The sequence below is a fragment of the Chelonia mydas genome, chromosome 2, assembly GCF_015237465.2.
Source record: "Chelonia mydas isolate rCheMyd1 chromosome 2, rCheMyd1.pri.v2, whole genome shotgun sequence".
NCBI classification, from domain to species: Eukaryota; Metazoa; Chordata; order Testudines; family Cheloniidae; genus Chelonia; species Chelonia mydas.
In genome coordinates this window covers 252,932,632-252,949,585 of record NC_057850.1, presented here as the reverse complement: position 1 = coordinate 252,949,585, position 16,954 = coordinate 252,932,632, and the positions used below count along the sequence as shown (strand labels likewise).

General features: G+C 47.1%; 1 protein-coding gene across 1 annotated transcript in view; it reads right to left on the bottom strand.

The window, feature by feature from the left end:
- Positions 1 to 7,675, bottom strand: part of LOC102936412 (vasoactive intestinal polypeptide receptor) — a 178,196-nt gene extending 170,521 nt beyond the window's left edge. Inside the window, exon 1 of the mRNA XM_007055553.4 lies at positions 7,357 to 7,675. Coding sequence (XP_007055615.2) covers positions 7,357 to 7,413 — 57 coding nt within the window. The 5' untranslated portion in view covers positions 7,414 to 7,675. The remainder of the gene's footprint in view (positions 1 to 7,356) is intronic.
- Between the last annotated feature and the right edge of the window lie 9,279 nt (positions 7,676 to 16,954).

Here is a 16,954-nt window from a genome sequence, read left to right as displayed (position 1 = left end):
AAGCAGTTTAAAAGTAATTTGCGACACAGATAGGAGGCTGTAGAGCGCTGGAATCATGTTCTAGTTTCAGTTACAGGAACTCTAATGCCTTTATTATTATTATTATTATTAACGTCCTTATTAGAATAAAACTTAGCACTTATGTATATCTACCATTCGAGATGCTTTTAGAACATTTAAAACACAATCCTGATCCAATCTTGTCTAGTTAAGTGAATAAAGGGACTGCCCAGGGATTAAGGAAGCATTTGGCAAGCAATCAATCAATTAGCAGTTCATAGAATCATAGAATATCAGGGTTGGAAGGGACCTCTGGAGGTATCTAGTCCAACCACCTGCTCAAAGCTGGACCAATCCCCAATTTTTGCCCCAGATCCCTAAATGGCCCCCTCAAGGATTGAACTCACAACTCTGGGTTTAGCAGGCCAATGCTCACACCACTGAGCTATCCCTCTCCCCAACACCACTCCACACCTCAAACTCCCACCAAAGCACTCTGTGAACACTAATGAATTAGTCCTCCCTGTGTGCGAGAGAAGTATTATCCCGATTACATAGAAGGCACAGTGAGGCGAGGGAAACCATCCAGGGATCTGTGGCAGTCAAGCATAAAACCAAGTGAACCGGCAGCAAGTTGCAGGCAAAGAGGGGTGAGGAACAGAAGATTGCTTAACCTATAAACAGAGGTCCACACCTGCCATACTTCTCTGCTGTGCAGATAACCAGTTTAATATTGGATGAGGGCTAATGTAATCATCACTGTCATTTGTCTTCCAAGGTCCTAGTTCAATACCTTGGATCAGATCCTGCTTCCAATGAAGTCAACCAAGGCCTCATTTTCAGAGCACTCACAGCTCCCATTTACTTTGACTGACATTATGGGCAGTCAGTACTTTTGAAGATCAGGCCCTCTGAGTTTGAGTGCATGGAGAATGCAAGATCAGGGAAATATTATGAGGAAAAATGTTCACCTAACAGTGAAAGAACTCCCCTAAACTGATGTAGGGCAGATGTACAAGCACTGGGATGATGGTACAATGGTCAGAATTTCCTCACCCCTCTCCCTCTTTGCAATCACCCTTTTACTGGTGATCATGGCATGCACCAGAGGATTTGTTGCAAAGTAATTTCAGTTCTGCTAAGCAGAAGAGAGATTTCTGTAGTCACAAAGCACTTTCCTCTGCATGAAAAACCTTCTCATCCTGAGTCAGACAGATAATGAATAGGGCCACCCAGCCTCAGAATGAGTTGGGCTACGCATTTCGCTTCCACACTTTCAAGGCTACATTTACCACATTTCCCTTTTTAAGGCAAAATGACTGGGCCCTGGATTCGGATTTCCCTGACACCAATGCTGGTCAGGAGTGAGTCCATTCAAGTCAGCAGAATTACAATAGTGTGAAGCTGGCATGACAGTGGCATTGGACCCGTTGCGTTTGGAAAGTGGGCTTGCCTCTGACACTCGTCGCACAATGAGTTAAAGATTCTCCAATCTGAGGCGCAGAACATATACAGCACAAAAGGTTGGAAGTGGCTTTTCATTACTGCAGCTGCGGCCTAGAGAAACCCAAGACGAAGAGGTTCTCACTGGCCCATTCTGTACTTGGCCGCTCCTTCTAAGAATGTCAAGAAGAGGGCCAAGTACCAATTGCAGTTGGATATTTTCTCCCTCTGTGGACATTTGCCCACTGTTCCATTGTAATGGACAGAAATGGAAGAAATTCAGATCCTGTTCTGCAAAGTTTACAGGCTAAGTATTGAGAATACAGACCACTCATAGTGTTTCTTATATGTACAGGTGTATATAGATCACGTATGAGGCCTGGGTGCAAGAACATCTTCTCAGATGTAGTTGGAAGATCACATATGCCACTAATGTGATCTTAGCTAGCTCTGAAGTTTGGTCACTAATTGTATGGGCTGGATTTGAACCAGTAGCCCAGGGGTAAAGTCTCCATGGTCCATCACCAGAGCCCTTTTCTACCCATTCTGTTCACTTATTGGGCCTCATTTTCCTCTCACTTACAATGGTGAGAATCAGAAGTAGCTTCACAGGAGGGTAGGAAAGATGACCTAGAGGAGGCGTACTAGACTGGGCCTCAGGAATCTTGGGGTCCATTTCTGGCTCCAACACCGAGTTCCTATATGGCATTGAGGATCTGGACCTTAAAGTGGCATGACCAAAGGTATTTAGGCACCTAATTCATGTTAATTCCCATAGGAGTTAGGTGCCTAAATACCTTTGAGGACCTGGGTCATAGTCTACCCCAGGCGTCAGTTCCCAGTCTGTCAAATGAGGATAATACCTTTCTACTTTAAATCCATTAATGCCTGTGAGACACTCAGGGCAGGTCTTCACTACCTGCTGATCCGGCAGGTAGTGATGGATCTATCGGGGATCGATTTATCGCGTCTTGTCTAGATGGGATAAATCTATCGCTGAATGCACTCCCCCTCGACTCCGGAACTCCAGCTCACGAGAGGAGGAAGCGGAGTCCACGGGGGAGCGGCAGTGATCAACTCGCTGCCGTCCTCACCTAAGATATGCTGACTTCAGCTACGCTATTCACGTATCTTAGGTCGACACCCCCCCAGTGTAGACTGGGGCTCAGATACTGCAGTGATAAGGACTTTATACCTAGACAGAAGTCAATAGAGTTACACCAGTGTGAACTGGTTTAAGTGAGAGAGGAAGGCCTGTTAAATCTGTTCGTTTTTGTTAATCATTTTGATTCGCGTAGCTAGTACTCAAGGGAGGGTTACCAGGTAGCAACTGTGGAAAAAACAGGACACGAGGTGGGGGATAATAGGCGCCTAGAGAAGAAAAAGTCCCAAAAAATGGGACTGTCCCTTTAAAAAGGGGACATCTGGTCACCGGCTCAAGGAAAAAAAAATCCTATCAGGTTAGATTCATCTCCGGTGCAACTGCATGGTTGTGACACCGCTCCTGAAGTTACACTAGGGATGAGTTTGGCTCATAATGTTTTAAAAATGATTGTACAAAGAAACTGAGGCAGAAACACACACACAACCTGCAAGCCAGAGTATCAGGCAAGATTCTCTGTCCATGGTCCCATCCGACTCCAGATGCCAGTGGTATCTGGCACAGTAATATACTGCAATTCAGCAGTCCTCTCTCTTTCTCCATTCCGCAGACCACTTCATGGGAGAAAGACCCTCGCACGGACCCACTCCCCTCCCAGTATGCTCCGACCACCCCACCCACCCTCCTCCCCCTATTTGGCTCTCAGTATTTTTCATGCTTCTGACCAACAAAATAGGACTCGCGATCCCTGGTGGTTGATGATCATCTTTTGAAAACCAGCACTGAAGTGCCTGCGGACTAGAGTAACATTCTGCTAATGTTCATTCCAAGTATGACACCTACCACTCCATTTTGCATTTAATTTTCTCTAGCTCTGTTAACCTCTAACCATAATGTTCTAAAAAGCATATGTATGATGTAAACAAAATTCAGTGCCTGTACCTATAGGCTGAAATAGTCAAAGGAACCTAGTTAATTGAACTGGGTGTTCAATTATCTTTGAAAAACTTCAACCACACACTGTGTATGATCAATGTTTACATACATATAATACCTCTTAGAGTGGCTTTGTAGCACTGCCAGCAAAAGTCAAGGATTTTAAGTTTTATAAAGGGTTCTGTTATCATGAGGAGTTGCAACGTGTGTGCGGCAGATGGTAATAGCAACCTTCAGAAAGATGCTGGAATTACAATAAAGGTTTCTAAGGACAGTGAATACAATGGATCTTCTTTGAAAGAGTCGGTTTCTTTATGTACATTTTCATCAACCCCCCTACCAATGAGTAGTGGAATGAAAGAGTCAGAAGTTGGCCAGTGGTTTTCACACAAGTCTAAATGGGTGCGGGTTACAGACGTATGGAATCATCCTGGGTCACTTAATTTGCAATTTGAGCACTGGAAAAACATAGAGCCTGATTTGGCATTCACTTAAATCAATTTTACTCTGGTTTAACTACATTTCTGTAGGTGAAACAGGCCAAACACAGTTTATACTACACTGGCCAATTTGGCCAGCCCAGACTGATCTTTGAATCTGGAAGAAAGTGGAATTTGCAGAGCGATCTGAATGACTGAAATCTCATTCGATGCGTACATGCCAAAATACTTTCCACTAGTCATGTTCATGGCTCAGTTGACCAGATTCTTATTTTAGTTACACCACTGGAAAGTTGAAGTCAGTGACATTACCCTGGTTTTAAACCAAAGGTAAATGAAAAAAACATCTATTGCTTTTCTCTGAAGCCTTCGGCACTGGCTGCTGCAAGAGGCAGGATAGCAGACAATCAATCAACAGTTTGAAGTTATATATCCTGGTTTTCCTGTGTGAGTGTCTGAGTTATGTAGCAGCAAGGGGAAAGTTTACAAGAGCAGTTAAAACACCTGGCTACAATAGTTTTATGACACTGAACTTTTTGTTTCATACTGACCAGAGCAGGACTGCTATTTAAAACTTTTCAAGGGCAGACCAATTAATCATCACAGTGAAATTAAAAGGAAAAGTGCACTAAGCAATCCCAGATCCCATGGCAAAATTATCGCTGTTTCAGCTTTGGTTCTGAAATGCATTGCAACTCTTTGGCTCTCTGGAGTTCTCCTTAGCATTCAAACTAAGTGGCTGACATTATGCAAGGTAACCTATTTCCCCTTGTTTTTTCCTACCCCCCACCCCCCAGACGTTCCTGTTAAACCCTGGATTTGTGCTGGAAATGGCCCACCTTGATTATCATACACATTGTAAGGAGAGTGGTCACTTTAGATAAGCTATTACCAGCAGGAGAGTGGGTCTGTGTGGGGGGGGGGGGGGAGTGAGAAAACCTGGATTTGTGCTGGAAATGGCCCAACTTGATTATCATACACATTGTAAGGAGAGTGATCACTTTAGATAAGCTATTACCAGCAGGAGAGTGGGGCGGGAGGAGGTATTTTTTCATGCTTTGTGTGTATATAAAAAGATCTTCTACACTTTCCACAGTATGCATCCGATGAAGCGAGCTATAGCTCACGAAAGCTTATGCTCAAATAAATTGGTTAGTCTCTAAGGTGCCACAAGTCCTCCTTTTCTTCATTCAAACACTGACATCACCCCTTCTACAGCAGTAGGCTCAGCATTCATATGTTAGCGAAGGCGTTTGCAAAAGCTGATCTCTGGCACTATTCTGTTTGCCCCATCAATAGAAGCTGAGGTCTAGCAAAGTCTGGTAAATATCATGAAAGTAAGATAGGGGAAAAAATCAATGATCATTGCACTACAATGAGAAAATAAACAGTGATGTAGCAAAACAAGGAAACAGTTAAAAGGAAGCCAAGGTTGACCCAGAAGAGCCGCTAGTTTATGGTTTGTTCTTATTAATCACAGAGCACCAGGAGGTTAGTGCTCGTACAAAGCACGGATAAAGACCCTGTCTCCACCCACAGGGTTTACAGTCTAAGGGCCCAATCCTGCAAACGCTTGCACAAGTAACTGGGGTAGCCTCCATAGGCGCTAAGGGTGCGGGGGGTGCTGCCGCTCCCCTAGGCTTGAAGTGGTTTCCATGATATCCAGAGTTTGCAGTTTGGTTCAATGGCTCTCAGCACCCCCCACTATACAAATTGTTCCAGCACCCCTGGCAGCCTCTTTGACTGCTCACAGGAGTGAAGTTGCTACTGTGCCTATGTGTTTCCAAGACCGGGCCCCAGATGATTTCCTCACGCCTCCAGGATTGAAGTCAATGAGAATTTTGCCATAGATTTCAGTGGGAGCAGGATCTGGCTCGGATCCCTGTGTTTACGTGAATTCCCTGTTTCCCCTCATCATTTGCTCCCCAGCTCAAGTGCTGGACACCAGCTGTTTATGTCCTTCTCCAAAAGGAAAGCACTGACTTCAATTTATTCTGAAAATCTAGCCCACCTGGGCTTTGGAACAGAAGATGCTGGATATTCCAAGCTGTGCAAAAACAGAACTTGCTTTACTGTCTCATTCACAGGCCTGGAGGAGAGGGGACCTGGGAGAGCCATATGACAGAGGAAAGAAGCAAAAGCCAGGGTTGGGTGGCTCTGCCCATGCTGTGAAATTCCATTGAGTTGGGCATAATGTGGGTTCTAGCCCACGAAAGCTTATGCCCAAATAAATTTGTTAGTCTCTAAGGTGCCACAAGGACTCCTCTTTTTTGCTGATACAGACTAACACGGCTACGCCTCTGAAACCTGTCTCCATTGAATTGGGTTGACTTTGTCCATGGGAGATCAGACTGGCTTCTAGGGGAAAACTCGGTCATGGAACTGAAGGGACAGCGAGCAAATGAAAACGACTCCCGTCCAGCAAACAAGGGCTAACCCCAGTCACCCTGAGCAACCTCACCACCACCACAGAGTGCCGCTGAAGGAATGTTGCGGGTTTATTGGTCATGAGAGGGAATGAATGCAAGCCAGGGTTTGAATTAAGGGGGCAAATGCAGCCTCAGCTGCCTCTCAATCCTCCTCAGTAAAATACAGCAATTAGCTTCATTGAATATGGTGCAAGGAGAGGAGCTTTAAGGAGCAGCCCCCTGGTGAAATATTCCAATAAGACCTGGTTTCCTACTGACAGTGAAATAACACACATAATCAAACACTTGGAGAAGTAACTTCCCGGGTGGCTTCTGCATTGTCCTGCGGGGGGCGGAGGGAGCCGGGCAAGCCGAGAGGCTTGATCCTGAGAAGGGGATGGTGGAAATCGGACAGACAGACAAGCCCCACTAGGCTATCAGGGGCACCCAGTTCCAGGCACTGGCGTACCCACCCGGTACATACCCGAGTGCTTTGCCCCGTTGAGAGTCAAATGACCTGAACGCTGCAGCTTGCACCCAAGTGTATTCCACAACCAAACCGATCTGCCCCAACATTCAGCGTCCCCTGAGTTTCATCCCATTATTCGCAGCTCTCTAGTCGATTTCCCCCTCCCTGAGCTCTTTTCCAGGTCAAGGCACTTTCCAAGAAGCAAATGCTGCAGAAGAGGAAACAGCCTCCTCGGGCAGCCCCCCGCTAAAAAAAACCCAACTAAACTAAGGTGAGCCTCAGAGCCCCTTTCCCTGCAGGTTCCGCAGGACAAGCCCCGTGCCTGCGCGTCCCGAGATTGATCGGGCAGAAAGACCGGACGAACCTGCCCCTTCGCACGTCCAGACACAACATTCGGAAGTCGGCGAAAGTTTCTCCCCGCAAAATCAGGCCGGAGCGCGAATGAATGATCCGGCTCGGAGCAGGGAGACGAGCGCTCAGCTGCGCCCGGGCACAGCGGGAAGGCACCGGGCGAGCGGAGCGGGGCACCACGGAGGCGCTCCGGGGCCGTGCACTTACCTGGGCGAGGAGGCAGCTGAACACCGAGAGCCAAAGGCAGGCGGCTGGCGGCTCCATGCCGGCTGGGGTGGAGGGGAAAAGGTGCCCCCCGGGGCCGGTGCCCCCCCACGCCTGCCGCGGGACGTTCAGGCCAGGTCCTCCGGGAGACGGATCCCGGCCCGGGCTGAAGTTGGGTGTTTCCTTCCCCGGGATCCCGGGGGCGGAACGCACCTGGCGCGGCTCAGCGCTGCCAAGCCCGAGCCATCCCCGCTCCGCCGCGCTGCCCCGGTGCCACTGGGAGCCTCCCCCCGCGCTCCGCGCAGCGAATCCCGGGCCGGAGGAGGAGGCTCACGCCGCAGCCGGGCTGGGGCCAGCCCTGCGGCTCCGCCCTCGGGCTGGGGGGCTCCCCGCGCCGGCCAATGGGAGCAGGCAGGTGCCCAGGGGGGTGGCTGCGGGGATCCAGGCAGCGCGGCAGGGGGAGGCGAGGGGGCGCAGCGGGGCTGGAGCGATGGATCCGGGGCAGCGGAACCGGGCTGGGGGATGTTCAGACGGTTCAGTCCCGGCTTGATGCTGAGCTGGGGCGCGTCCCTGGGCGTTTGCAGCCCCGCCCGTGTGGACAGGGACGGGGGCGCTGCCTGTTTGCGCCTTCCCCTCTGCAGAGCTCCAAGAAACGAGCCTCGCTTCGGCCTCTACCTAACGCTAGTCCCAGCGCGTCTGGGAGCGAGCTCATTAAACCTCCCCTCTGCCGCTGCCTCGAGGGGGCGTGTCGGCCCATTTTATAGCTGGGTAAACTGAGGCAGGGAGGTCGTGTGCATCTTGGCAGGGTGTTAGACTAGATGACCCCAGCAGTCTGATGAAGTGGGTTCCAGCCCACGAAAGCTTATGCCCAAATAAATGTGTTAGTCTCTAAGCTGCCACAAGGGCTCCTGGTTGTTTTGCTGATACGGATTAACAGGGCTGCCCCTCTGAAACCCTTCTAACCCTATGGTTCTGTGAGCTGAGCGGGAGAATGGGCCTCAGAGCTGGATTTCTAGGCTTGCCCACAGTGGGTTGGTCCGGTCTGGCATGGGCCCATGTGGGGGGTGCCCTCTTGGCTAACACACTGGGGGTGAAATTGGGGGGACCCCCCCAGAGCAAAAAGCAGGAGCTGCTACAGTTTGAGCTGATGAGCCAAGGTGCTGCAGAAATTCCTAGGCCTTGTGGTTCTGGCTCAGCAGTGGGACCTGCAACACAGACGCCCCAGCAGGTCACGCTCCGGGTTTGGAGAATCAACAAAGGGCTATTGAGTGGAGCTTCCCGATAGAGGGATTAAATGCCCTGGTGAAAGGAAGAGTGTGGTGGTCAAGAGACAACCTGTCTGCTACTCCAAGCTCTGCCAATGGTTTGTGTGACCTTGGGACAACTACATAGCGCCCATTTACTCATCTATGAAATAGGGAGCATACCTCAGTTTCACCACCCGAAAGCATTTCGTGAGACAGACTCTCCCCCGCCCTCCCGCAAATCCTGAAATTTGACTTAAAAATCCTGAGATTAAAAAAAACATGGGGGATTCTCTTTATTTGCCTTCTAAATTCTGAGCCTGTACAATTCACAGTGTCAGCTTTTTCTCCACAAACAGGAGGGCTACAAACTTCCTTACAAAATGGAAGCTGAGAGTCTCACCTAATCACATGACTCCATGAGCTGGGGCTTTAAGAAAAACCACCAGGAGTGATGGGTTACCTCCAACGATGTTGGGAAATCAACTGACATTTGTAAAGTATTTTGAGAGCCTTGAATACAAGCTACACTGCTCCAAGGGGAAGCCTGGAGCAATCTGCTATGCAGGGGGCATATACCCACTGCATGGACCATGCAACTTTTTCACACACACACCCCCAGTGCAATCAGCAAACTTCATGGGCATGTTCAGAGAGATGGGGTCAGTGTAATGGCCACTCCTTGTTTCATCCCCTGCCCCTTGGGGTGATTTGCATTTCAGAAGGGGCTAGGAGGAAGGAGACCTCGTTGAGTGCAGGGATGATTAGCTGTCGCGGCAAGTCTTGCATCTTCTTCCCTCCCACCCACCTCCCAATCTAGGGCCAGGCACTATTTGATCCTTGCTGCTGCTTCAATCTTACATTGTTTCTTTTTTCTTATGTTACTGGCTGCGCAAGTGCAGGCTAATGGATAGACCTCGGCCTTCCTATAAACATACACCACAGACAGAAACAGGAGTCATGCTTTCCATGCACTCAGGAAGCTCTGAAGCCTGGCCCCTTAGCACCATTCAGTTAAACATTCTAAAGCTACCACTCCCAGCGTAATTTATTGGGGAAGCGCTTTGGTGGATCAGGGCTCTCCTTCGGCCAAGTGCTTTGGCAAATGAAATGAAGAAAGAGCTTCCCTGGCTCCAATGGACTTGTTTTGTTTTTTTAATTGCTTTTACTCACTGTGACTGACATGCTAGGGAAAACAATCTCTTTTCTCTTTGAAGGTGACCGCCCAAGGGGGAAACAATATTGTTTGTGCTTTTTTCCCCCCCTTCCGTTTCTGCTGCATGAATAAGGTTTGAAATGTTAGGGGGGCTTTCTACGAGTTTTTTCATTTGCCCTTTTTGGTTTTGACCTGACAAATTCCAGTCTCATCGGCTTTGTTTTTCCTGGAGGGTAACAGTCACCGGCATCGCAAAGAGAGACGAGAAGGTATTTGCATCCATTAATTGCACAGTTCTTTGAATATGTAACAATAAGGCCTTGTTATAAAATGACAAGGGAATGGCCTATTAGCTAGTAAATGGATCTCAAAGTTAGTAATAAACTTTTCCACTTGAATGCACCCATCCAACCAGGCTAACCAAAGGGTTTTATGCATCTGTTAAAGCTGTGCCTCCTGGAGAGAAGAACTGGGGAGGTGCTGGCAAATGTGACTCTTTGGACCTCACCAGGAGAGGATGTCCGAACCTTACGCCACGTCATGACACTGATTTTTAAGCAGAACGCCCCACTGGTTGCAATGGGGCATTTTGGAAGTAGATGGGTTTAGTGAGCTAGGCTGGCCTTTTTCATCTCTTTCCACTATGAATCTTTCAGTGAGGGCCTGATCCAACACCTGTTCAGGTCAACGGAAGGCTTTCCACTGACTTCAGCTGGTCTTGGATCAGGCCTTTATGCCTGGTCCAGTGCTAGCTTCCCTCAGTGCTGTTTCTGAGCTCAACCTTCTTTCCTTCCCTAGGACAGATCCTAGGGTCCTACTGGGAGGAAGTCCCCAACATGTAATAGCTTTCTATCCAGACAAATACTGCTTAAACTGTTTGTTTTGGGGGATATTGCTTGAAAAAATGAAGTGTTCTGTTGCTAATCGCTAGAAAGAAGACCGCACAAGAAGTTTTAGAAACAACTGAATCATGCCTAAAACCAGCATGCGATTGCTGAAGATTGTGGTGTCTGATCCATGCACCCTTTGGCTGTGCTTCCAGAGCAGACGCATTGCCCAGGCAAGCATTGTGCATCTGGGCTACCATCCCCACAGCATTTTTACTGGCATATAAATACCAAGTAGCATAACATTCCATAGGATAACCATGAAATGCATTTAACGTTGTGCTACGCATGGAGGTTAGAGACAGACGAATATCAGTCAATATCATCTCACAAATGAAAACTGCGCTACCCATCTACAGGATGACACAATTGGCTAGCAGTACTATAAACGGGAGGCCTTCTTCTAAGGCTTACGTATTGTCAAAGACTTGATGGACATAAGGGGGCCATATATTTTAGTTCTCTCCAGTGGGTTTTTCTAGATATGCCCGCTGTCTTTTATTATAAAGATTTGGGGCCAGATCCTTAGCTGGTGTACATTGATTTACACCAGCTGCAGATCAGGCCCATAATTTCCTGATCAGATGACATATTAACTTTGGTACAGATCTTTGCACACATTTTTATCACAAAGTAGAGCATAGAAGGGATTGGTAAAATCAAATAGGACATCTTGACAGAACAAGAAGCAATGGTTTCAAGTTGCAGTGGGGGAGGTCTAGGCTGGATATTAGGAAAAACTATTTCACTAGGAGGGTGGTGAAGCACTGGAATGGGTTACATAGGGAGATGGTGGAATTTCCATCCTTAGAGGTTTTTAAGGCCTGGCTTGACAAAGCCCTGGCTGGGATGATTTAGTTGGTGTTGGTCTTGCTTTGAGCAGGGGTTTGGGCTAGATGACCTCCTGAGGTCTCTTCCAACCCTAATCTTCTATGATCTTGTCTGTAACCCTGTTGGGATGCTCAGCTAGAGATACCCTCTGATCCATTTGAAGTTCACTAGTTTCATAGGGCCAGATGTTAATACCTTACTCACATGGAGTAATACCTTAGCCACAAAAATGATGTGAAGGGTGGAGGAAATGCATTACAGTCAGAGACTACTGATCTCAATCTGTTCAGTTTACCAAAAGAAGATTAAGAGGTGACTTGATCATGGTGTATAAGTACCTTAATGAGGAGAAAATACAGGCTACAAAGGGGATCTTTAATAGAGCAGAGAATGACAGAACCACCACTAGAGGCAGGAAGCTGAAGCCTGACAAATTTAAATTAGAAATAAGGGCCAAAGTTTTAATAGGGAGGTTGTTTAACTGGAACAAGCTACCAAGGGAAATTCTTCATCTCTTAATGTCTCCAAATCAAGCGTGGATGCCTTTCTGGAAGAGACACACACAGACTTGTCAAACGCAAGTTATTGGGCTCAATACAAGGGTAACAGGTGAAGTGTAATGGCCCGAGATGTGCAGGAGGTAAGATTACATGATCTAATGATCCCTTCTGGCCTTAAACTCTGTGAGTCTATGAGGGCTTGTTTACACAGAGCAGCAAAGTGCACTATTCAGGTGTGAGTTCTAAAGCACACTTACATTCTGTCACCAGTCCGTGTAGACTCTGCTGGTGTGCATAAAACGTTCCCTAGTGCTGTTTGAAACAGTGATTCTTTAAAGTGCGCTAGAGAGCTTTTAATAAGTATCGGTCGGCTCCACACAGACCAATTAGTGGGCAACATGTTAGTGTGCTCCAGAAATCACACCCCCATAGTTCCCATTGCAGCTCCGTATAGACAAGCCTGCAAATATACTCCATGAATGGTCCTATTGATTTTGATGGGACCCTTTGAGGAGCTGTTACTCAGTGGAACAAATGACACCAGCATCTGACGCAAGGTGAATTACTTGCCGTTTCCATTCTAACCATAGGTTGTCATTTGTAAAGAGCAAATGGAAGTGGTTGGGACTCAAGGCCATGGGACTTGAGTGAGAATGTTTTATGAACCTATGGGTAAGTGGCAGTGTTATGCTAAAGAAGCTGTTAAGAATAAGGAAAGAGTATACAAGCCATTAAAATGAAATTAGCTGTCTAGTGTTCTTGTAAATAAGTGTCAAGGTGTATGGATGGGCTATAAAATACCCACCGAGAGCCTTTTCATAGTGTATGTATAGCAGTCAACACCACACAAGGGAAGGAAGCTCAAACATCTACCAGTTGTTTCAATGACTGAATAATAAACCCTGGGTTTGAACTAACAAATTCACTGCTGACTAATGGTTCCCAATGAGCAATTGTACCAAACAACAATAAGGAGAAAAATCAGGCCAGCTTCTTAGCTGGTTTAAATCACCTAGCTCTGTAGGCTTTAATGGAGTTTTGCCAGTTTACATCAGCTAGGAATCTGGTCTTCTGAATCTAGATTGAGCTTTCTTTTTTTCCCTCATGCACTGTTACAGAACAATAATGATTATTATTTCTTATTTGTATTGTAGTGGCATATAGGGGCCACAGTCATGGACCAGGGCTCCATTGTGCTAGGCACTGCACAAAGAAACAAGCCAGTCCTGAAGAGCTTATAGTCTAAGACAAGACCCAGATGCATACAGAGAGACAGGGAGCACAAAGAAATAACAAGACAGGACTGATGGGCTCAGTATACCAGTAGCTGATAAATTGTCCAGTGTTTTGAAGGTATAGTGTCTAGGAATAGGGTAGAGTCCCTTTAAATAATTGTGAGCCCTCTAGTGGTGCTCACCATGTGTTATACTGAGCAGCTAGGCCTTGCATGTTAGTGTACAGTTAATAAACATGGTTAATAAACATGTTAATAAACATGGTTAATAAACACGGTTACCTGGGCCCCGGTTGTGCCCATGTGCTTTCTTCACATTTTTGATATGTAAAGAGCAAATGACACAATAGCAGGCATCTTGGCAAAGGAGAGTTTTAAGTAGGGCAATGAGGTGGCTTTGAATAAGAGAGAAAACATCTTATTACAGTGCACAGAAATCTGCTAAACACAGAACTCCAGAAACAGAACATTCACCACAAGAGGGAGCACCAGGGAAGGCTCTGGTCTTTCAAGAGCATGTGCTCTAGACTAGATCCTCCTGTCTCGTGATCATCAGACAGACTGCGCTGCTCAATAAGCTGAAATCACCCACAATTCCCAGATGGGGTCTCCATCCACAAAGAACCAGCACAATGGGGTCCTGGTCCGTGACTGGGGCTCCTACGTACTCCTGTACTACAAAGTATCTATATAGTAGGATTCCAGGACTGTCACCTGTCTCTGTGTTCCTCTGAAGCCTAGAATGTCTGTTGAGTCAGTGTGATGTCCTGGGAACCAAAGGCGCTGAGTCTGCAGGTGCTCCAGGGCTGGAGCACCCATGGGGGAAAAATGGTGGGTGCTTAGCACCCCCCGATCAGCACCTCCCCCTGCCCCCAGCACCTCCTGCCCACTGGCGCACCCCGCTGATCAGCACCTCCCCCTCTGTCCCCACGCCTCCCACCCACCGTGAACAGCTGTTTCACGGTGTGCAGGAGGCTGGGAGGGAGCGGGGAGGAGCGAGGATGCTGTGTGCTCAGGGGAGGTCGGGGGTGTGGCTTTGAGGGAAGGAGTGGAGTGGGGGTGGGGACTGGGGTGGAGCCAGGGGTTGAACACCCCCCAGCATTTTGAAAAGTCGGTGCCTGTGCTGGGAACCTCTACAAACCTGGGTCAGGGCTCTTTTTGTTCCAGGGTCAATCATCACTGGGTTTGTGGTCTGTTGCCGTCCAGTTTTTAGGTTCTCAGCCATGTAGACATGTACGAATTTCATTTGTGAGACAGCAAGACATGTATCTACGCCATGCCAAGAGTCCTGAGTCACTGAGTCAGCAGTGTGCCCTTGTTGCCAAGAAGGCCAATGGCATTTTGGGATGTATAAGTAGGGGCATAGTGAGCAGATCGAGGGACGTGATCGTTCCCCTCTATTCGACATTGGTGAGGCCTCATCTGGAGTACTGTGTCCAGTTTTGGGCCCCACACTACAAGAAGGATGTGGATAAATTGGAGAGAGTCCAGCGAAGGGCAACAAAAATGATTAGGGGTCTGGAACACATGACTTATGAGGAGAGGCTGAGGGAACTGGGAATGTTTAGTCTACGGAAGAGAAGAATGAGGCGGGATTTGATAGCTGCTTTCAACTACCTAAGAGGTGGTTCCAGAGAGGATGGTTCTAGACTATTCTCAGTGGTAGAAGAGGACAGGACAAGGAGTAATGGTCTCAAGTTGCAGTGGGGGAGGTTTAGGTTGGATATTAGGAAAAACTTTTTCACTAGGAGGGTGGTGAAACACTGGAATGCGTTACCTAGGGAGGTGGTAGAATCTCCTTCCTTGGAAGTTTTTAAGGTCAGGCTTGACAAAGCCCTGGCTGGGATGATTTGATTGGGGATTGGTCCTGCTTTGAGTAGGGGGTTGGACTAGATGACCTCCTGAGGTCCCTTCCAACCCTGATATTCTATGATTCTATGATTCTATGATTCCTACCCCATTGTGATATCAGAGAAAACTCATCCAATCACCACTCAGCCTCTACAGTTAATTTGCATGCAGCAGTTTCATTGGTTGCATGAGGCAGAGGGTGCATTACTTGGCCAGACTGCCACACCTGTGCAAGGGCTTGGGCTTTCAGCTGCTAGTAAATAAGAACATCGTGTACTGCTCCCAACTCATGGGATCCACTTCCATTCAAGGTCCATTAACTCTCAGTGCCAGAAGAAAGAAGTTCCCTGAAAACAGCCAGTATATAAAGGTACACAACGAAACAACATCAAACCAATCATGCTGGAGAGTATGGACACAACAGTTCAATAGAAAAGGTCGTATAGAGATCTGCCCCACAAGTGTGGGTGGAAGGGAATACTGCATTCTAGTTCTGGATCTCTGTGGTGGTGGTAGGATGACCAGATAGAAAATGTGAAAAATCGGGACAGGAGGTGTGTGTGTGGGGGGGAGGGGGGGCGGCGTAATAGGAGCCTATATAAGAAAAAGACCCAAAAATTGGGACTGTCCCTATAAAATCAGGACATCTGGTCACCCTAGGTGGTGGGCAGGCCACTCAACTTCTCTGGCTCAATTTCCCGAACTGTAATCTAGGGATAATAATAATTACTGACCCTACCTCTGAGGGCGGTGAAGATTAATCACTGAATGTTCCTGTTGCACTATATTTATCTTCACATAGTCAATGCCAACTGTAGCAGGAATCAGCTTACAACGATCATGCATTCCCTGGAGACTATCCCTTCGCACTGTACTTTGACAAAGCCATTTTCTTAAAAATAACTTAAAAAAAAAACCCAACCCCCACCCGCCCCCCACCCTAACGATTTGAGTTCTGGCCCCAAACTACCGTTCTCTTTAGGGCTTTTGAAAAAAGGTGTCAGAGTAGCAGCCGTGTTAGTCTGTATCCACAAAAAGAACAAGAGGACTTGTGGCACCTTAGAGACTAACACATTTATCTGAGCGTAAGCTTTCGTGAGCTAGAGCTCACTTCATCGATGAAGTGAGCTGTAGCTCACGAAAGCTTATGCTCACATAAATGTGTTAGTCTCTAAGGTGTCACAAGTCCTCCTGTTCTTTTTTTTAAAAAAGTGTTAGAGTTATCTAAATCACATACCTCAGCCGGCATGACTGACTTAATACAGCAGCAATAACTCCCTCTCAGCACAACATCTCAATCTGTTTGAAATTGAACAGATCAAGCAAAGTAGCTAAAGATTCGTTCTTGGCATTATTTATATTCTTGGCACCGGTGCATATCCCTTGGTGTGCATGGTGCTGTACAGATAAGGAAGAAAACAAAGTCCTCGCCCCCGCCTCTCCAAATCTTACAGCGTGAAATGAGACAAAGTACAAACAAGGGTTGTGTTATGTCAACAGCCACAGAACATCTAGGTGTAGGCAGCACTAGTATATTAAGACATTGGCTGGCAACCTTTCCAGACTATTGTAATCCTTACAGGAGTCGGATTTGTCTTGTGTACCCCCACGTTTCACCTCACTTAAAAACTAGTTGCTTACAAAATCAGACATAAAAATACAAAAGTGTCACATCACACTAGTACTGACAAATTGCTGACTTTCTTAGTTTTACCATGTCATTATAAAATAAAGTCAATTGGAATATCAATATTCTACTTACATTTCAGCGTATAGTATATGGAGCAGGATAAACAAGCCATTGTCTGTATGAAACTTTAGTTTGTACTGACTTCACTAGAGCTTTTTATGTAGCCTGTTGTAAAGCTAGGCAAATATCTAGATGAGTTGATGTATGC